The sequence below is a fragment of the Malurus melanocephalus genome, unplaced genomic scaffold (genome assembly GCF_030028575.1).
Source record: "Malurus melanocephalus ecotype Western Australia unplaced genomic scaffold, MMel_1.1 scaffold_178, whole genome shotgun sequence".
Classification (NCBI taxonomy): domain Eukaryota; kingdom Metazoa; phylum Chordata; class Aves; order Passeriformes; family Maluridae; genus Malurus; species Malurus melanocephalus.
Genome location: NW_026623410.1, coordinates 576793 through 599262, shown reverse-complemented (window position 1 = coordinate 599262; position 22470 = coordinate 576793). Strand labels below are relative to the sequence as shown.

The 22470-nt window shown below is 38.3% G+C and overlaps 1 protein-coding gene across 4 annotated transcripts in view; it reads right to left on the bottom strand.

Annotated features, from left to right (window-relative positions):
• The window catches only part of SUCO (SUN domain containing ossification factor), a 38351-nt gene that overhangs the window by 14099 nt on the left and 1782 nt on the right, over positions 1-22470 (bottom strand). For all 4 annotated transcript variants that reach the window (XM_057372767.1, XM_057372768.1, XM_057372769.1 and 1 more), the window contains exons 2-11: positions 12780-12888; positions 10431-10532; positions 9074-9219; positions 5740-5880; positions 5416-5566; positions 4404-4524; positions 4046-4170; positions 3509-3576; positions 2754-2861; positions 1671-1776 (exon numbers count right to left, since the gene is read on the bottom strand). In XM_057372767.1, the coding sequence (XP_057228750.1) occupies positions 1671-1776; positions 2754-2861; positions 3509-3576; positions 4046-4170; positions 4404-4524; positions 5416-5566; positions 5740-5880; positions 9074-9219; positions 10431-10532; positions 12780-12888 (1177 nt within the window). The remainder of the gene's footprint in view (positions 1-1670; positions 1777-2753; positions 2862-3508; positions 3577-4045; positions 4171-4403; positions 4525-5415; positions 5567-5739; positions 5881-9073; positions 9220-10430; positions 10533-12779; positions 12889-22470) is intronic.

Genomic DNA, 22470 nt, shown 5'->3' with positions numbered 1-22470 from the left:
TTATTCAATTTTTCAGGGCAGCATGATTGAAGACAGAATATTGAAGAGTGTTAAATGTAATAAATTTGTATTTTTCCCCTAAGAGCACAGAAAATGACTCAAAAGGAAAAACAAATCCCTGTAGCATGCACTCAAKATCTACTGTTGCTGTTTCAATTCAGTATAAAATACTTTGATTTCTAGAAGCACAGTTGCAAAAGATAGAGCAGCTGACGACAGACTTGGAAGTTCTCTGTGAATTTCTAGTGCAACCTTGACTACACATTGGTATACATTTAATCTGAATTAATTTGCAAATGTAGAACRCATGTGTACACTATGTAGACACTGTCACTGAAGAACTGGAATAATCTGCAAGTGAGACCAAGAAAAATACTCYCCTAAAAGCATGCTTACAAAAAATTCATTGTTTTTGATACAAGTTCRGTAAGCCACTTCAAAAAATTTAGCTTTCTGAAAATGTTTTGGACTCCTTCTGTAGACTAGACATACTTAGAACTTGCTTACTTTTTACACGAAGTGTAAAAGTATTCAAAGTGAGAAAGTATTTAAAAAAATTGGCAAGATTTTACCATGCTGTATTATTCAAGGCAGAGCACCAAGGGATTTAAGTGCTGCAGCACCTACTGGAATTCTGGAACTTCAGTGACAATGCCAGCTACCTCAAGGCATTAATTCAGCCAGAAAACAGAATTAAAAATAAATGAAATCTTTATTCAGTGACTCATGCAGAATTTCTGGGTAGAGAAGTTAGACAATTATCATTCATAGCTACTTCTTCATAAAAGCACAAAGCATAATTAAGTAGCACAAACCAATCTTTTTCTTTTTGGCAACACCATAATTGGAAGATAACACATCATTGAAGAGCACCTAAAAGATCTGTATTTTCTTTGATTTTAAACCTTCACCACAACCAAATATTTTCACAGAAGCTTTTATCCAAGTTCAAGTATCACATTATTTACAGAGTTTTATTCTCTTTGAGTCTCCTAAGTCAAGATAGCTTAATGCAAACTATTTTGAAGGTGGAGGTATCATGGCAATGCTCCAATAGCAATGAGCATAAATAATTTGCCTGAGTCAGAGTTATGATTGAATAATTGCAAAACTGCACTTTGAGTCTATTAATGACAACCAAGATTTAACCACTTACTTTGAGTCACTAGTACAAAAATACCAAGAAATATGCACATTCTGATCTGTGCTCCAGGGAGTGACACTGTGCAATGTGTGTATATATACATTATCTATCTGTATCTACCTATATAGATAGATATTATATATATATATAAAGCAGGTACAGGCAAAAAAAAACAAAACAGGTTGAGGTTTTTCTCATCTTACATTCAGGGGACAGTTGGTTAAGTCAAACAGAATAGAACATTGTCCAGATTTCTCTTAATTCAGGTATCAACTAAATAAGCACTTGCTTCCCCAAGGTGCTTCCCAAGATCCTCTCAATTACCAAAATGAGGAAGGTAATAGGCTCTTGACTTTGTTKGTGTACTAAACCCTTGCAATCCCAAGTGGGGCCACTAATTAACCAAGGGCAATTAATGCTAAGGCAGGCTTTGATAACACATTTCTTTGTATGCCTTTATACAGGGAAAGCCCAGCAAACCTTTCATTCCCTGAGAAGCAAGGATGCTTTTGCAGTATTAAGTTACCTTAACATATTTTGCATACATCTGTTCATCCAGAGGAAAGCTCTGGACATTTCTCTCATCTCTGGCATGGAAAGTACCTAATTTAATCCATTTGTTTGTTGGATACCTGGAAAGGAAACAATGGAGTCAGGTACTGAAATGCAGGAACTCATTGTTTACAGATATTTGTCCAAGTTTCCCCCTAATGCCTTTCCAGAGAAGATACACTTTGTTCTTTCCAACTGCAAGACAGAAGCAAGGTTCCCACCACAAAACCTCAGCAGGAGCTTCTCACATAATTTTAACTGTGCAGGCCCTTGAAGCACAAAACCCCAGACTTGATCCAATTACTGAAATTCAGCCAGTCTACAACAAAGCCACCCCAGATAAACAGTGAAGGACACAACAGGTGACAGGTTGTATTACTGTAMGCAAGCAGTAAAAAACTGAGCAAAGCAGAGCTAAAACTACACAACAGACCAAGAGCTGAWGTTTAACCCTACATGCTTTAGGCACTTTAGAAGAAAAGGAATTTTTCTGMGGCTTTGTGGGAATTTCTGCTCATTCACAGACCAAAACTACCTACTYACTCCAAAGTGCGACTCCAGAGAGCAGTGGGGGTACAGCACTGCCTAAATCATGATAAAGCCACCCTCTAAGCAGCCAGCTGGCTAACCTGTAACACCCCCTTCCAATTACTCARTGGCATACTACATTGCATATCTTTTTCAATAATTTGTGGGGTTTTAGAGTTCAGTGTTGAAGACAGCTCAAACCATGTGAAAATTGTTTGAATGACAAAGAAGGGCATTCTGCAAAGCAGCATCCTGCTCAGGAATTTTATAATCTGCCATCCACTACCCAGACAATGTGTACATTCTGCTCCCTTATTGCTACTTGYCAACAAATTTTTTCTTTTAATTTTTAAGGTGGCAAAGGAAACAATTCCAGCAATTGATAATATACACATAAAGAAAATCCATGTGACTTCACAATACATTACACTTTGCATAGTAACAAGCATACACAGACCATGCTTACTGAGGCCTTGCATCTAATAATTAYTTCATTTTTCATTCAGAAGGATCAGTTTAGACAACATACCTGTCACTAATTGACACCAGAAAGTCTTTAGGAGTGGAAGAGAATAATTCATGATTCGCAATGTCAAACTGTTTTACTTGGACTGGTTCACAGAGCTCAACAACAAACCTTAAAGATGAAAAGAAAACATTTTATTAAGCAGAGACCTTTCCTCCTACAGTTATAATCTTCAGCCCTTTACYTCATTACCACATCCTTCACTGGGTATAAGAAGGACACAACAAAAATGCTGTACAATAAGAATCACTAGTGATGTTTTCCTGAACATCGACTTTAGTAACTCTAAAGCTAGCATTTGCAGCTGCAAGAGCTTCATCCAATCTTGTACTCAAAGGCATCAAGTCACAGAAACAAAATCTAAGGACAGCAAACATAATTTAAATCACACCTGAAACATCAATCAGTATACAGTAAATCCTTTTCACCTGTCCTACAGTTATTTGACAGTCASGGAAAGAAACCAACAATCTTTATTTGAATGCTCAAGTGCTTTATCTGCCATATGATAATTATGCAAAATTTACACATATTAAGATAAATAAAAAGATCACCTTAATATTACTTCTCAATACCAGAGCTAGATTTCTATGGGAGACATAATAAACCATCTTGTGCTAATTCTGTCAAAGTTCCTCACACACTTATTGCAAGCAGTGACACACCAAGGTCAAGTCAGTCCCAAAGGACACATTTAGTCCCACTGCAAKGGAAAACTGTAATCACTCCTGTCATAGAAGTGAACCTCAGAAACCTACCAGATTTTAGTACTGCAAGGATTGAGCATATAAAGATCCATGTTTTCCATTAAAATAGCTGAAGTGCTCTGTAAAAAGAAAAGAATTAGTATTTAAAATTGCATGGCAGATACCAACAGCATTCCCCCTCTTTCCAAAAATGAGTTTGAAAGTGGGTTTGCAAACTAGTATCAAGTTTCTCAACATTCCAAGCAAGGTAATATTCAGGACACAGTATGCCATGCTACTTTGGAGCAATCACAGATTATTTAATATGGTGAGATCTTTATAAACAACTTTGTTCAGTGGTACAATTTCTGAAGTAAGACCCTGCTCCCCTTTCTGAATTCACTGAAGACATTAAGTTGTTTATAGCAATCCCTCTTTAAAAAGGCACAGATTACTGTTTATGTTCCATTTTTATAAACCAAAATCCCAACAAATCAAGATAGAATATAAATATTCACAAATTCGTGTTCAGTTTTAAGTGTACTTTGTGACACTTCTTGCATAACAGTGCATTAAAATAATGCACACTTATAATTAGTAAATGCTTACCTTTGCCTCTGGATTTGCTGCCAAAATTTTGGCACCACACTCCACAGAGGCATAGTTATTCCTGTTTTTCTGGACCTTTTTAGTGGAATGCTGCCCACCAACAGCAGAAGGATGCATTGACTGACCTAGGAACAAGAAAATATTGCTACTATAACAAACCACACAAACAAACAGTATTTTCACTCTCAGRGAACTTCTGCTCACTGCTTTTATATAACCAAGGCTATTAATTATGTAGTTCTAGCAGAGAAATGAAGGTCCAGGCTGCATTCCAAATTGAGACAGTCTTGCTATTCAGCTCTAGTACAAGATTAACAGTGGTCTGTATTTAGCCCAAACTGATGAATCCTGAACTTACTCTTTTCTTTCTCTACTTCCATGACTTTCTTCTTCCATTCATCAAATGTTGGAATGTCTCCAGGGTCCTTCGGAGTTATTACTGATGTCGGGTCAATTTCTCCTGTCTTCTTAAACTCTTTCTGCAACAGAAAGARCCACCGTTTGTGAATATTTTTCAATACCAACCATGAAAACAAAGATGAGCTTCAAAAAACAAAGCATGCTCTGATCAAGTGAAGGGCAGACACATCATTTGCACCCGTGTTAACAACTTAGAGCCAATGTAATCAAGATTGTAAGCCAGAAAAAACATGTGATGATTTTCCCTCAGAATTACAGATTATTTCACTGAAATACTGGCAAGTTTGTGGCTAATATATCTGAAATAAAATGTAAGCRTTCTCTCTCCAACATCAGCATTTTCTTCCTAGCTTTTGCTTTTCCTAATGAAGTATGACATGCTTGTCATGACAGAATTCCAGAGGCTCCCTGGAATTTCTGAACATCTCAAAAACAGCWGAATGATTTAACATTAAAGAAACCATTTTTAAGTATCTCAAAGAAATAAAGTTTTGGACTTGCCCGACAAAGCAGCAAACCTGTTAACTAAACTATATGTTATACCATTTCAAATCGTAACTTCTCATTTGTACAAACATTTTCACACCACAAGATGTGTGAAAAGGTTTTGGTAGACATTTCAGAAACAGAAGTTATTTCGTAGACAATGTTTTAAAGGTAGTTCCCAAGTTACAAGTGACAGATCCTAAAACAGCAAAAGATGGTATTGCTGTGGCCTTGGCTGTTCTTAAGATATTCAAACAGAACCTTTAGGAAGTGCCTTACAGTAAGAGCATGCAAAAAGTCAGAGTTAAGTATAACAGGCCTGACCAGCTACATATCCCACTTYAACAGGGGCCAAGTAATACCTCTGGGACAGAATAAAAACACACCAAATATCTYCATCAGTGATGACCTAAAGGAGGGCTTTAGGCTCCTGTGTGTACTGAGGGGATAACAGCACTGCTCACCTCCCTTTTTAAGTTCTCCGAAGCATTCAAAGCAGATTTTTGCTCATCYGYCCCCTTTTCAGCTGCTGACACTTTTGACTCAAACTCAGATTTTGTCTTCTTTCCCTTGCCATGAGAAGATGAGATGTTCTCTATATGTTGGCCTGCAAGGCTGAAAGTTTCAAGATGGTTAGGATTTATAAAACCAGCCACATGCAATAGTAAACACACACACACAAATATATATATAAGCAAGCACATGCAAATGTTTGTTGCAAAGCCATCACAGGGAAAAAAAAGACTACCTTTAAAGTATTCAGAGTCACAATCTGTTTGGATACTCACCTCTCTGGTGGACTGACAAAAGAGGAAGGCTCACTCTGAGGGTCAGCCTCAAGTGTCCCACCAATATCACAGTCAGGTTCTGACTGCTCAGCTTCACTAGAGCTGACAACAGGGACATCAGCATGGGAATTCTCTATTGCACTGAAGGAAAACAAACAACATGCTTTTTTAGCCTTCTGATAAAACAAGTAACCCTGATAATCAACCACAAAGATATCTGAAAGTTTGAATAAAGCAACAGTCTCACAAAAATACTAAACAATTAAGTATGCTGTACTTGTGGTATTGCATTCTTAGCCATAYCCATGAAAGAACACAATTTCTTTCCAACTTGTTTGTCCCAGAAAGTAACTCAAAACAGGCTTCTCATCTCCCAGAACTCTCATCTAACATCTTACCAAACACTGCAATGGGTAATTCTTCCCATCATCACTTCAACTAACAACAGGTTCATAGTTACCTGGCTGCCAGCAATTTTCTTTTTCCTTTCAACAAAGGAAACAAACACGAGACTGAGTACACTCACTAAAAGCTCCTCATGTTCCCAAGTCAAGAGGTAGCAGTAAGAATAAAACTGGCTAAAATTAGAGGAGAAAAGCAGGGAGGAAAGAGGGAGAAAAGTAGAGCCAGCTAGACTTTCTACTACAGATGGATTTCTTCTTTTYTGCTGGTGCAWTAWGAACCARGTAACCCAGCAGACCACTACCCAARATGTACAAACAGCCCAAACCAGCTCATCTGCCTACTACTTTACCTCCTCTCCCCCAGAAAKGCTGAGCACACCTCAATCAGATAAATCCTGGGGCACAAACCAAAAAGCCTGCCTTAGGAATGATGGAATGGGTGGGGAGAAGAAAGTGGACAGAGTAACCKTCAGTTGTTAACTTCTGACTGTCGTCTCTTCTCCAGCACAGGAAGGACTTTCATGTTGAACCAGGCTACAGCCAGAGCTAAGTAAAAGCTTTACTCTGCCTTCTAAATTTCAACATAAGCTTTCTTTAATGTAAACAGCAAACTAGGTTAATCCAATATCATGACAGAGCTGCCAAAACACAAATAGCACGTCAGCAACTTAAAAGGGGATCTTTTTGGTTCTCTGACTGCTACAATTATCAACAGAAGCAGCTGCAACCAACCCAGGGAGACAATTATAGTACCTTTCATATGATAAATTTCCTGTGGTACAGAACAAAAAACTCAGATATTCAAGACTTTTTTTTCTATGTAGCAAAATCTAACAAACATTATGAATACAAGAATTTTTTAGCTATAAGCAGGGAGTAGTTTCCCTGAATGCCCCAAAATGCCTCCACCTGAGATGCACAATGTTGGGCTCTGCATGTAACTCTTTCCTGACTAAGGCTGCCCACTACAACTAAAACTGAAAAYCTGCACATATTCTCCATCTCAATGGGTAGGTGACAGTATGAATAATTATCAACTGAATAAAATATGAGACAAGAATGAACTTAGAAATACCTTGATCTCAGGGTGTACCTGATGACTGGCCTCAAGTAACTACAGCTTTTAGACTTGCCTTCTGCCAAAATTAGTGATCCCTCTCCTTTGGGTACCTTGATTTGTCAGCAGTCTTGCCTTAATTTTTAAAATGTATTATTAAGCTCATTTTGCACAGCAGGTTCTTTACTTCCAGACAGAAAAGAGCTCAGTTATTTTTCAGTTCTTTTTCCTCAGATTAGGTTTAGGTAGAAAAGTTACCATCAGTGCTGTTCTAAAAAAKGATTCACTACAAAGTAAAAATTGTTTAGAATAAAATTACTTCAGAATATTTTGAATAAGAGGTTCTGCTGAAATATTAGACCAGTAACACCTGAGAGAGCTGGACTTTGTTATACCACGACCTAAACCAGGAAAAAGATAAATGAAGATAACAAATGCAGCTGTGTGTTTTTCAAGGTCTTGTTTAAATCTGGAGCTAGACCACAGCTGGTCTGATYATTTGTCTGTACAGTATGAGACCACCTATGACCATTGAAAGCTAAACTGCAGTTTGAAATAATGCATAAACACTGTTCTCTACTACACCAGTTCTGCCCTTTCTTCCTGTACATGGCAGTGGTGTCACAACACCAYTGCCCAGCATTAACTCATCCATCAGGTGCTCCAAAACAAGTTTCTATTTTCATTCGTTTCATAGTTCAAACCTTCAGAGTTCACCACCCCAGTATTCCCCAGCTATGACAGGCAGACAATTTCCAACAATTACCAGACACCAAGCTGAATGTTTCAAAGAAAATAACATCCYGTCTCCTTCTAAGACCTGACAACAGTAGAGCTTACAACACATTACACAAACAAATCAGTGGAGTAGTCAACAAAAGCTATAAAAAGAACAGGCTGAAGCTACATTCTAGTTTTGCCTTATAAAAACTGCAAATTTTGGAAGATTTCCAATTAAAGACACTGATGAAGTACCAAAATGTGTTTAAGTGTTACTCTGGCAGACTAGGCAAGATCAGCCAGCAAACAAAATTTCCTAACCTTTTCWCTGGTAAAGAAACAGAATTTGGTAAAGCAGAAAAACTGAACTCTTAAAAAATCCAAAGCACCAAAGCCAAGTCTACTTCATTTTTAATACATTGAATCTTTATCTAACAAAATACTTCATCTTTATCAGCAGTCAGAACAACATAACTTCCCTTAGCACACATCAAAAAGCCCAGCAGAACTCTATGAAAATCCTTGGAAGTATGCACACATGCATTTCCATACTACAGCTCACATTTGATAGCACAACATCCCACAAAAGAAGGGAAACAAAATTAAGGACACGGATTCCAGAAGGCTGCCTGCAGCAGAGGCAGTGCAAAGGTACTGCAATACACTAAGGAGCAGAACTGAACTGCCTTGACTGCATTTATGTGAAAATTTGCTATTTTGTCAAAAGTCTCTTGTTATCTGAATTTGAAACACAATGTTTTTAAGTTTCGATACAAAATTCTGCAGAGTTCTTCCCTAACTGAAAGCAGAGCCATTGCTGAAGCAGCCTCAATGCTTGTTGACACAGATGTGAAAGCACATTTGTGAAGAGYAGAAATCCCAATGGTAAAGCCCTGAGGGCTTTTATAGTTCAGATTATCTAAGCACCCTGTTTTTTTTTCAAAGCAACAGCTTAGAAACTGATCATGGCAATAGTATTCCACTTCATACAAGTACACAACTGCTTATCCACACACTGAGTAAATGAGGGCACAGTCCATTAGCACTGACACCATAAACCAGCAATCCCATCTTATCCCTATGAAACATTTTAACAAGAGCAGRRAAAGTGATACACCTCAAAGACCAAAACAAGAAAATTGAAAGAGCTTACTTGGGCTGTGAGACTGGAGGTATCTCTGAGGTAGGTGAACTGGAAGTGTTTTCAGTGCTTGGAACTATGCTGGAGGAGGCTTCATTTACCTCTRCTGAAGGTGGACTCACAACTTCAGGCTGGATTGCTTCACTTATTTCTGTTGTCTGTAAAACATTACAGGTGGACATACATTTTTCAACACCTAAATAAAGAATTCATACAACAACATCTAGTATGAAGACCTAACAGTTCAGTAGTTCAGATTTATGTCAGAAATTTTCCTTCTTCCTAAAACTAGGTGGTAATCTGTGCTACTTTGGGATAGTCACAATTACTCTTCTGTAGCCTGCAATAATCATGTAAAAATATTAATTAGAGCAGCTCTGTTCAACAGCTTCCACAATGATGCATCCCTATAGAGACTGCCACAAGAAAACCAGCTTGAGTATTGCAGTAAAAAAAAAAAAACAAACCACATTCTACTGGCATGCTCCATTACAATACAATTTACTATTTTCATCCTAAAATAAATTTTGGAGAAGGCTTTCAATTTTCCCATTTCAATAGAGGCCTAAAATGATTTAAAGTCTTTTCACTTTCAAGTGTTTAGTAGTCTTGAGTCTTATTGCACACTCAAAATAAGGCATTGTAAACTTGAAAAAGCCTGTAACCACTGAAACAGGTCAGATTCACTCTTGCAACAAAAAGAAGTATTACTGAACACAAGTCTTGTCAATAGCTAGATTATGCCAAGTCATCTATTTAAACATGAAGAGGTCTGGAAGATTTAACGGATTAAACACCCAATCCATGAAGTATCTCCTATGTATGTTGTCCTGTAATCTACAAAATAAAAATATGCAATCAAATAAATCTTAAACAGTGGGCTTCGTAGTAACATTTAATACCAAGCACTGATTTAACAGTATCAACAGCACAGAGCTGAAATACAACCCTGTTCACACTTCAACAAAAGAAATGAAACTGATAGAAGTCTTGAAAGATCAAAGCTGAAATGGGCTGCTATAATCACCAAGTCTGATCTATATAATAAGAACTCAGAGAAAAGACTTCTTATGTTTTATTTATAAATAGATATCTATACCTGCGACATCCAATTTTAATTTATCTTGGAAAGTTTTTAGTCAGTAYCTACAAATACTAAATTCCTCATTACTTATGCACATGGGAAATGCAAGGCCTGCTAGCTCACACATTTTCTCTTTCACTGGAAACATGAGTCTGACAGCAGCCCTGTGTACAGGTGAAATGTGATAGATGGCTACTATGAACTTTAGATAACCAAAATGAAAGAAGGAAATCCGAGAAGCATTTGAAGACTGTATGAAGACAGTGAATGAAATAAAAGCCTTGCCTGGTCAGATTTTGTCAAGTCATTGAGCAGCTCTTCCATAGAGTAACTCCGTGTACTTGAGTCTGCATGCTCAGGCTCCAGCCTAGGACCAGTCTCTTCCCCCTAGGATATTAAAGGTAAAATGACAGTAAGTGTGCAATCATACAGGCCTTCTACATTCAGTAGGRGGAACTACCTCTGGGACAGGCTGAAAAACAGCATTTTTCCACCATCAAAACATCAAGCTACATTCATCTTCAGAACCACTGCCCACCTGTGTTTAAAATCTCATCTGCACAAAGATTACAGCAAGTTAGAACAATTCAGTTAAATCTTCACTGAAAAGACCATTTTAGCATTGTCTTAAATCATTCACTTTGTTTGCTAAGAAAAGTTCATCATCCTATGACTTCCCACATTAACAAATCCTCCTTTGTKTCCTTGCTGCCCCAAAGAGAAGGAAGAAAAAAATTCTAAGAAGACTTGCATCAGGCAACCGTTAGAAAGTAACACGTGGCACATTCCAGTAGTAGCAGCCTTATCAGCAGAACTAAAGTAATTACACAAATTTGCCAGAATCTTTTAAAGCAACCTTCTCTTCTACAACTAAAAATTTACCATCAAGTGCAATGAATTCACAAAACAAAAAATATCAACATTTGAATGAGTTTTAAACTCACCAGACTAAAACTAGCAAGAGTTTACACTTGCCCTTCAAACCTGTTAAGCTGTGACTATGAAATACACAAGTTATTTTTGAGCTATACTTCAAAATACAGAAATGAATGTGGTAGAAACGTACATCACCGTGTTTTATAAGGGCTATCTAAAACCCTGTGGCCAAATACTGCAAGTGCTAGTGCTCAGATCCAAAATGGGCTGCTGTGCTAAACAACACTGATATTAATTTGAGAGAATTAAGGCATTCACTGAAGAGCAGGAACTACAAATCTGAGCTGACAAATCTTGGAGACAACTAAGCAACATTTTCCCCCAAATATTATTAGCTCATATCCCAGTCCGTAGGATGAAATAGCATCAATGGCTGGAAGAGACAACTGATCTAAGGCAAACTGATCAAGGGCTGAAGAACTGCTCTTTTTGAGCAGGACAGCTCCAGCAGCCTAATTAGGAGTAATAGAYACTTGCTTAAGATTTCTCATACACCCAAGAGATTTTCTTTAATGAGGAAGAACAACAGTCTAATGTATTGATTTTCACATCTTTGGGTCTAAGTTCATATATCTGCTTAACAATGCAGCCACATTAATAGAAGGAAGATGTTGCAAAAGAATAGGGAAGCATACACCAGTGGCTTCCCAGTCTCAAAGCTTACTTAATCTTTCCAGTATGATTACATCAGCCATTAAATTAAAGCAGAACTTTTTTCAGGCAGGCAGAAGASTAAGACTGAATCTATTTGGCTGCACAAGCTGGCAAAAAAAAACTATAGCTACCCTAGTGGTTGAAATGCTCAAGAAATCTACAACATTTAAAGGGATTTTTWATGGTCAGGCAGCTCTCCACTTATTTCTCGAGTCAGCTAGAATGCTCAACACACATTTTCCAAGTTTGGTGTGGCATATAAAAGCTTTTTTAAAATGAGGATCATGATTATGACAACTACAGATTGCTGGAGGAAATGGGAAAACCAACATATCAATRCTACCCATGTTTAGAGTAAGACTGATTCTTTACTTGGGTAAATAAAGAAATAAATCAAACTACCATGACTTTCTGACTCAAACAGCTTGGGAACTCATATGCAATGCAATATGCAGAAACTTGTAATGAGTAAATCAGGGTGGGACAATTACACTCAAGCTAAAGTGCTGAGTAATGTAAAAAAGAAAGGGACCACATCTTATTAAACCAATCACAAACATATTTTGGCTTTGTTAATTTTTATTGAACAGAAGGAATACAAAGTGATAAATACTGACATAAAACAATTAAGCTTAACTCTTCTATTTAGGATAACATTCATCTGTGCACTGTTTTTAATACAACACAGATGTAACTAGCAAAATGTGGCCCAGGCTTACCCAGCCCATCACATCTTGTTATGGGCTCTACAGAGCCACACACTTTCYCTGATGCCCACTTCCAGCACGTGGCACCCAAAATAAACAAGTSACCACTAGTAGCTTTACTATTTATTCCTTCTTCTGCCCCAAACTATCCACCCAAATTGTTGCATAATTGTAACAGACAAAGTAAAGGAAAACAAAAACTTGGGAAGATAGCATCATGGTTCACAGAAAAACTGAGTACATTGAACACTCTGGCTAACAAGTCCCTATAAAGAATCTTATTTTTAAATTTAATATYGAGTCAGACTGAGTAATTAACATGATGTAAGCAGCATACCTTTTCCTGGACATTTTCATCCTCACTGGCCAGGGCACAAGCATCACCTGAAGCATATTGCACTGCTGATGAGTGACTGTCTTTACAAAAGACATTCCAAACAGGAAGCCTATAAAAAAGGTAAAAAATCTTGATTAAAATGAAATTTTAGAATTCCTTCAGCATCATCTCCCTCAATCTTCTTCAGTTGTTCCCATYAGGCATCTAAAAATATGCACATACACTTCATGGATACTCATTCATAAAATCCATTTGGGGACTACGAGAAGTAAGCAACAGAAAACACTAGAAATTTACTGCTTCTAAAAGAAAAACCAAACCAGTTACAGTTACTGGGGTGTCAMCACATCACAAAGTGAAAGCTGACACAAGTTAGTTAAGTCACTACAAGTTAGGAACAATTTGAATCAACTATATCTTTGTCACACAGCAATGCGATATTTTTAGCAATAATTATTACTAAGCAAAAACCTAAGCCACAGACTAAAAATCTAAAGCTCCTTATTCCCCTGTACAGAGCATAGCTGACAAGATTCGGTACAGTCAGCATCATCAGGAACATTAAAAGAGAATTAGAGAAAATAAGTACACTAAAAAAAAAGGCCAATACAAAACCTGCCATGAGATTTGCTTTGTACTTTTTTCTTTAAAAACAGCTTTGGTTCTCAGTAGAAATGAATTTATTTTTCCAGAAAAGCAGTCATCACCTATACAAACACTTGCACCAGAAGAGCATCTCTTCTTTTTTATTTTACACCCTTTCACATCCTAGAGAGCATCTGCAAAGTGAACCATTAGGCTTGGAAGCCCAAAAGTTGTCATGCTGATTTCAACTAAGTCCTGCTGAACATCAAGCAAACTCAGCTTTTATGGACACTTCTACAATAATGGAACATCAGTTATCCACCACTTTAAACACAARCATTTTCCATTCAGGAAATACTGTTTACATAATAATCAGGTGATCAGAATTACGTCCTGTGAACCCACACAAACATCACCCTGCACCCTGAAAAAAAAAGAGCCTCCTTCTCAGAGGAGAGAGAGGTCTATAGCATAGGAAAATCTGGATGCAGCAACCTTCCGAAAATCGTTTTGAGAAATAAAACCCAGCCTTAACATTAATCCTAACAGTAAGATTCTTAGTAGGTTATGATTGACTTACACAACCTCTAGTACTTGGAATCTGAATTACTAGCTTTCTTAAAAACTTGAAGATCAGCTTTATTGGGAAATTCATTTATGCAGTGTAGACTCCTCTACCAAGAAGGAACCCATGCAACAATAGACCACAGACAYGTAATAAAATTTTTTAAAAGTTTCATATACATATTTAGAGCCACTCTAAATGCAGGGCTCTCACCATCACAAGAGACACTGGACAAAAAAACTGTGGGATCTGACACACTATTATGGAGATGGGCAAATAAGGTGCCCACATCTGTCTCAGCCTCAGAGCACCTCAGTAATTTATCTCTCAGGTAGCACCTTTCCTCTGTACTAAATGAAAGCCTTTAAGTCAGACAAAAGCAGCTACAATTACTGGAAAATAAAAAAGTGAATATAAGGTATGAAAACAGTAATAACCACATAAACCACATATTGTAACAGGTACAAAGTCTCACACCTCAGGTGAGAACTAGGCATATGCTTCTCACACATCCTAAATTCCCATCCCATCTGTAGTTAATTGTTTGTACTGAGTTTTTCATCAAACCTCTGTGGTACCCTATGCACCTTTCAGAGCATGAATGAAATGTTACCAGACTTCTATGGCCTCACTGCCTAGCTCCCACTTGGAATARTTAGTTAGGCATATACTTCGAGTTATTTATATTTCTGAAAAGTGGTTTCAATCATTTCTTGGTGAAATTCTCATGCTCTTAATTCCAGTACCTCTGATCTCTCCTTACAGACATCAGGACTCCCTGGTTCTTCATAAAAATACACCAGAAACATCAAATATTATACAGAACATACTGTAGCTCATCCCACCTCTTCATTATACAGGCACACACATTTGTTTCCTATTTTGTTTCCACTATGGGGGGCATCTCGGGTGAGCCATACAGAACAGTAACTCCTTCAGTGCAGAAAAGGAAAGATCTCAAAGGCTGTGAATCAGCATTTTTAAACACAAGCTATATCCTCACAAATGCATTCACAACTGGTTTTGTACTTGCAGTCACAAAAAGCACAAAAGGCATATATTTCTTGCCTTCATATACTGAGAAATTTCACGCAAGAAATCAGGCTTTATTAGGGCACCAACACAGCTTTTRGAAGAATGCAGTTTGGCAGCTCAGATTTAAGCTACTCTGACATAATCTGTGTCCAATGTCTTATTTGCTTATTTTCCAAAATTCTTCTTGGTCTACTCCCCAACTCCAACATGATGCCTCAAGTCTCCCAAAAGCCCTCCAAGCTAGGGAGGGGACTGAGAACTCATTTTGTGTGCGTGTGTGCACCCACAGGAAAACCTGATACCTGCTGCAGCAGAGCATGCAGCTTGCAGGATGTATCACTCAACTACTGCCAGCAYGCTCTGACAGAGCACTAAGAACACAAATCCACGGAACACCAGGTCATGAGAGACCAACCAGTCTGGGAGAAGTCAAATTAATAACCTYATCAAGACCACCAGCAGTATTTTATTTCTGACTTTTAACATTTTGCATATTAATTCAACAAGCTTCTCTAGCCACAGGATGAAAGGACAGAGCCCATAAAAAATTGCCAAACAGCATAGTAACTCTGTTAAGTATTTAAAAGGAAAAATAAATCAACAAGCATGAGAATCTAAATGTTAATTTAMAGAGAGCAAAATTCCCCTAGCATTTGATGAACTTGCAGTGTACATCCAGTGGAAGTACAGCAGCTTCTGCATATGCTAATCCATCCTTCCCATTCTTGTGACTCAGGAACAGTATTTTAATGCTGACTCAGAACCAAGCAGATCTAATGCCCAAAGAGCACTGGAGATCTGTCACTAGAGATGCTGTCTCAGGTACAAGGTAGATCTTCAAACAAAGATTGTTCCAAACATGTAACCCACAGTGACTTACGTGGATACAGAATAGTTCCATTTTTGTAAGTATGACTCAAAACACCACCTGCTATTAAATCTCATCAAGAACAATGAAATTTAAGCATGACTCTTTGTCCTATCATTAAAGCAGTTTTAAAGCTATTTTCTCTAATACACCACGAACTTTCCAGCTTTATGTGCACAAACCCAAAAGCAAATGCTACAAGCTCAGACAAAGCAGCAGGGGTGGGTGGGGAATCTTTACTTTTCTCAGGGCAGGCTCATACTGTGGTTGTCCACTGAAGCAGAAAYGCTGCTTACCCTTATCTGAACGGTTCACTACACTCATTGCTATACAAATTGGCCATGGTCTGCTGATGGCTGTGTTCTGCTTTTGAAAAGGAACACACTGAAATTCAAAAGTGCAGGTGGTTTTGAAATTGTAGTATAGGTTTCATGTGAAAGACCATCCACTTCTGATTTGGCTGAAACTCTTCAATTGTGAAGGCAGCTGCAGAAAACTATAAAGAGATAGAAAACTATGGATAATTGTTTTGGCAGGCATAAAAATCAAATAGAAAACAAACAACTGATAAGAAAAATTAATCATATAACTTAAAGCTAAAAGAAATTCCAAAATATGAAGGTAAGAGGAGTATTTCCACAGAGAGAAACAGCTTAGGTTTTCYGCTCCAAAGACTTCATACAACACTGTCACTCACACAGCTTCAGTTCAAACACATCTGTCCTCTACATGATTAATTTCATAAATTCTCCCCAAACAATACCTATTTCTGGACACTGGAAAGTGAAGCAGTTCAGAACAGTTTACATGTGATACCAGAAGAATGAGGAATTTGAGCAAAGGGAAAAGAAATGGAATTTATTACCCACATACCAATTCCAAGCCCTCCCTGCAGGCACAGRGAACAGTCTCCCTCCAGGGTAATCACTGACATATCTCAGAGGGTTGTATTACCAACAGGTGCAGATGTGCCAGTGCCCAACAGCTCCAAGGGAGAATGAAGATGTCACTGTCCCTGCCATGTGACAATTCCCTACTSAAAATATTCACAGATCAGTTCAGATAGGCCTGTGCAAGAACAGGAGGGCAGGTTTTGTTCCCAGGGGTAGAGACAAGCAGATCAGGCACCTGTTTGCTGAAGAAAACCTTCTTCATTACAGAGTAGAGATTTAGATTGATGAGCTTAAAATGATAAAAGCTGTGAAAAGGCAAGGAAGACAGGAAGACACCTGCTTTGAACAAGTCTTACAGGTCTGTGAAGGCTTTCACCAGCTAATTGTCAAAGAGAAAAAACTCTCTGCAGGAATGAGGAGCTCAGCAGTCCCCAGCCAAAATCTCCAGTCAGCAGGAACCTGCCTTGCAGTCAGTGGCAGCACAGGAAAAACAGCAAAGGGAGGGAACCCTCACTCTGTCCCCAGCAACTTAATGGAATCAATCTTCTCTCTGAACTGTTCAGCCAGGGGAACTTATATTTAAAAGCGACTGAAGAACAAAGTAAATGTCATGGAAAATGAAGACCAGGTTTTAGGACAGTGACATTATTCCTACCAGTCACAGGAGGAAAGCTACTTGCAAGACACTAAACTGCTGCAGCACAACCTCCCCAGACACAACACTTACTTCTGCATGTGAAGTGGAAATACATCGTGATAAATGCAATGAAGAACCATTAATCTTCTCCAATGCAAGTTAAAAAAAAAACAAAAAAAAAACAGAGCAAAAATCAAACCATTCATATAGAAGCCATTTATCCACAGAAGAGCAGCATGCATTCCTAAGATAATTTTTAAAGTTATGATGGACCTTTAAAAGAGAAAAAAGCTGAAAACTAAAACTACAGCTCTAGACCAAGCTAGCATGCTGCCAGGGAGGCACTGATATCACCTCATTTCCTACCACATGCTTAAAAAAAATAAACCCAAAAGATCTGAAATTGGAGCTTTTTTTGTAAATCCTTTCCCAATTCATGGTATTTTTCAATTAAGTTTTTAATATCTTGCCCACACATTGCAAAGAATGTGCTCTCCAAATGGTTATTTCACTTATTTCACTTATTCAGAGAAGCCAAACACAAAGATCTTTCTGACAATACTAAATTTCATAGCTGCATACAATAAGATTCCAACCACTGGTTTAAAACAGGGCTTTCAGCATTTTAAATGTCATTAACATGCAAAAACTGCAAAAGGTTCCAGAAGCACCAGATACTTTATCAGATTTAACAGATTTACTGCCTGAAGGGGTAATCCTGCATCCCCCCTTCAGCCACACASGAATCTGCACCCTCTGATCTGAAGGCTGTGGATACACTGAGGTAAGTCCTGAGTGCAGGAAAGAAAGTCAGCTTTGAGCCAGGRAATACTCAGATCAAATCCAAGAAGACAGAGGGAAAACACACTATTTGTTCATGACTGCCCAGTGTTGTCCCAAATTAAACTACAGAAATCAAATTCACTCCTTGCTTACAGTGCTCCCAGTGTTACTCYCATCCTCTCCTGGAAAAGGCTGCTGAGATAACAGCACCTTTCATAGAACTCTGTGACGACAGTAGAGACAACTTACATTAAAWCGATGTTCCAATGTAACACTGAAACAAACACCAAACTCTTTTTTCTTGAAAGGAGTATCCAGGTGCCCTATTTCAGGCACTTAAAGCGGGGCACAAATCACAACCCTCAAAAAGGTGTCCCTTTGGAAGCACTCAAAGGGACAGGCAGTTCCTAYCGATTCTTGGAAACAGACTTCTGCAATACTGAATGAACACTGCATCTTATGAGAAGCTCCTTGCATTCTTGAACTGGTTATTTTCTCTGATGCAAGAGTCTGGGGAAGTGCACACATTCCAGACAAAAAAAYCAAACCACCATAAAACTTGGTATCAGCCACAAAGACTACAGGAAAACAGCAGAACAGCCATGCACCGAGTAAACTTCAAGGCTTTCAGAGTCTGTGGTAACATCTGACTTACACACCTTTCAAGATTTYCCTCATTGCTTAAATTCTTAAGCTTGTCAGACAGGCACAGCAACAGCAGTCTCAGAACCAGCAGCTGCTCTGCACCAACTCCTCACGCTAAGAACCCACTCCAACTGCAACACAGCTCATCAGTGCCAAGGAGGGGAATGCTACCATAARTTAAGCAACATAAATTTCACTCTAGATCACTGTAAAGCTACTATCACCCGACTGACACATATTGCATAATGTATTTTTAATAGCCTTCTTACCTGGAAGAGATTTCAGCAGTATCTTGATTGCTATTTCAAAACCCAATCAAGCCAAGTCACTGCCATTCCTCTGTGCACCTGAGCTAAGTTTTAAACTTACTARTTTTACTAATATTCCAATCCAGTCTGTCATTCATACCAACATTTTCACTTGCCCAAGAAAAGTTCACCCAAGCTTTGGGATGAGTTTGTCACACCAGCTTGGTGTTTCCACCAAAGAATTACAAGAAAGGTTTTAGATTTACAGTTCTAGGTTACCCTGTTCTTGGCTAAAATTTTTCACACACAGAAGTAACACTTTCTCCAGGCAGAGGGATTAACCTCCAGAGTTAACTTGAAAGACACTGTACATCCTCCCACTGGAAAGAAGCACAGACCTTCCCAAAAACTGGATTACTAATGAAAACTAAAGAATAAGAGGGCTCTGTACAGGACTCACAATAAGAACATCTAAGTGAACTAACAGCAGGTTAGAGAAAAGCATTTCAGAAAAAGTTCAAATTAAGTGCTCAAGGGAGGCACACTTCACTGCCACAGGCAGGGTCTTCTACATCAATACAGCAACCTCATGATGGGGTAGAGGCCACTTTAGTACACCATTTGCATAACAAACAAACAAACTTGAAGTTTCTAGGACAAATCTTTTAGAAGATACTGCATGAAAGCAGTTCACTGATTTTCAAATAATTTTAGAAGGTAAATATTCAATAATTGATTGAATCAAGCACCTATTTTAATAAAGACACCAGAGCCCCTGCTCACATTCACCACCTTCAACTTGAGCAGGCTGTAAACTGGGCAGATTCAAATTTCATTTTTAGGAGTCCAAGAGTTCCAGTGCTGGGACTTTTGTCCCAGCCTTAGCCACAGAGCAAAGACACTTCCCAATATGACAGTCCATACCTGGGGACATACTTTCCATTTTGAAATCAGATGCCCGGAACAACAGTTCTAATCATGTGARCAGTGTCCAAATAATTTTATTTCTTCTTGCTATAAAATGCACATTCACAGTGTTTATTTTATTAYCAGCCTTCTGAAGAGATTTAAGCACACAAGAGAACCATCAGATAGAAGTCTGAGCCCCACTACAAGCAAGTAACACTTGCAGTTCTATCCAGATCATTAGGGCACTGCTGAAAAGAAGATTTCAGTGGTAAGAGGCACATTATACTGGAACAAAAGTGTCTCACTCCCCAATTCTATCACTCACACTTTCTGTTATTAAAAGATGCAAGCTCTAGATTGAAGCCAGAAGTCAATAATGAGGCAAATAAACATTCAATTAGCAAAGCCTCTACTCCTGTGATCCCTAATGTGGTTTGCACAGCTCTCACCTGTGCAGCAGGAGCACACAATAAACCCCAGTGATGTTATCACACTGTCAGCAGAGCRCAGTGTTCTTCAGAGCTCCTCTTGCATTACAGCTTCCAACAAGCACACCTTCAAAACTAGACAAGACTGAAAATGTAAACCCAAACTAGAAATATTTTCTCTCATTAAAATTCACATCAATCCACACATGAACACGTGGGAATAAAAAACGTATCTCCTTCCACTGTACTTGTGCCTAGGCTTCATTCCTGGCTGTGCCACTGGCCCAATCCAACCTTCATAATCTTCAGGGTACGCTCTCACAGTGGATTTCAGAGTCAGAACTCCCCTGGCCAAGTGTTTTCCATCAAAACCAGCACATCTTGCTGCTAAATMACTTTGACACAAGGCATTTCCTGATGCAGGATACTCACAGAGTAACAACTAAAGGATCATGAAGCGCACATGCACTTAGCCCCATCTTCCTTTTACTCACAGCTGTAAACCCAAGTAGCAGCATTAATAAAAGCTAAATAGGTCAGGATATGGCAGTGGACTTTCTGGGATAGAAAGAATCATAGAAAGACAAATTACTGTGTGCATGATTTCTTTATTAAACTCACAACTAACACTTTGGAAGTGCGGCTTATGGCAGGCAAAAGCTGATGTCAGAACAATAGATACGGGTTACTCTTCAAATAGTCGTCACAGCTGGTCTCAACTTCAGACAATACTAGTATCCTACAAGCTCCTAACTCTATTCCACTTACTCAGYTCTCAATATTGGCAAACTACAAAGCACTCCACATTTTAAATATATTTTTATACTATAATCATCCAGACAAAGGGATTAACTGAAGCATTAAGAAGATCTCTGTGAATTCAGGACAACAGGAGTCATTTGTCATGCACAGTTGAAGCTCCAAACTGCACAGATGCCTATTATTTTTAGAGCACTACATTCCTAAGCCATACCTCCATCAAAGTATTTCCCTAAAGCCATGTAGCCACCCCGCTCTTTTGAAAYTTGGAATAATCTTGTTGAGTCAGGTCTGTCAGAGCTGTGTCTGTTCCAACTTCAGAAAGMCTCAAGTATTGATAACTCTAACCCTGCCCTCCCAAAGAGCACCACATCCCCTTTACTGAAAAGACACTGGCTAACAAACCCCTACTCAAGCTTCTGCATTTTTCTACATCTCCTAATACACAGTTACATTTTTAMTGTACAGGGTGGCATCTTCCAGTTAAAATGTCAATTATTTTTCTCAATCAGTATTTTCTCATCAAAACAAGTTCCTTAGAAGAGCTTGAAAAWGCATGATCAGAGATTTTTAAAAAATCCTATTTTAAGCTTAGTTTCAAAGAAAGAAGTAACATCTACCCAGAAATAAAACAAGGCCCAGGTCATTAAGGAAAGGGGAATCCAATCAKCCCCGAGTGCTCTTTCAGCAATCATTTTGTCCAGTGGTTTTTTCTCCTGACTTCTGGGGTTGACTTTGATCATGTTGACCACTAGCTTTACCTGTAAGGAAAAATTTCTCTCCTACTAGCACTAAATCCTTTGAAAATTTCATTTTAAACATTTAAAAAGCTAACATTTACAACACAAATCCTTCCATTTGCTATTTGAAGTTTCATAACTGTTTAAGTGAACAAATGTGCTGATTTTCTTTATAGTAAAAACTTAAATAAATCACAACTTAATATCTTATACAGTCCACCAACAATGCAGGAATCAACAGACATCAAGACTTTCTAATYATAACTCTGACATGAGTACTGAAATTAAAAGAGGTCCCAATGCCATCCTGCAGACAGAGGATTTTGAACTCTCTAATGTGAATTCATATTTGGATAGCAGACTGGGAAACTGGAGTTGCATCCCTCAACATTTAAATGAATGCACTGGCTCCTAACCAAAAGCAGCCAACGAGCAGGGTGAATACACAATGTGAATTTTTTATTTTAATTATTAAAGTTTTGGGGTACTCCAGTGCAAACTCTGAGATCAGCYCAGAAGAACAATCCCTTCTGATGAAAGAAAAGCAGCTCCATTTTTCTCCTAGCCATACCAAAGAGGAACACAGTAGTTGTCAG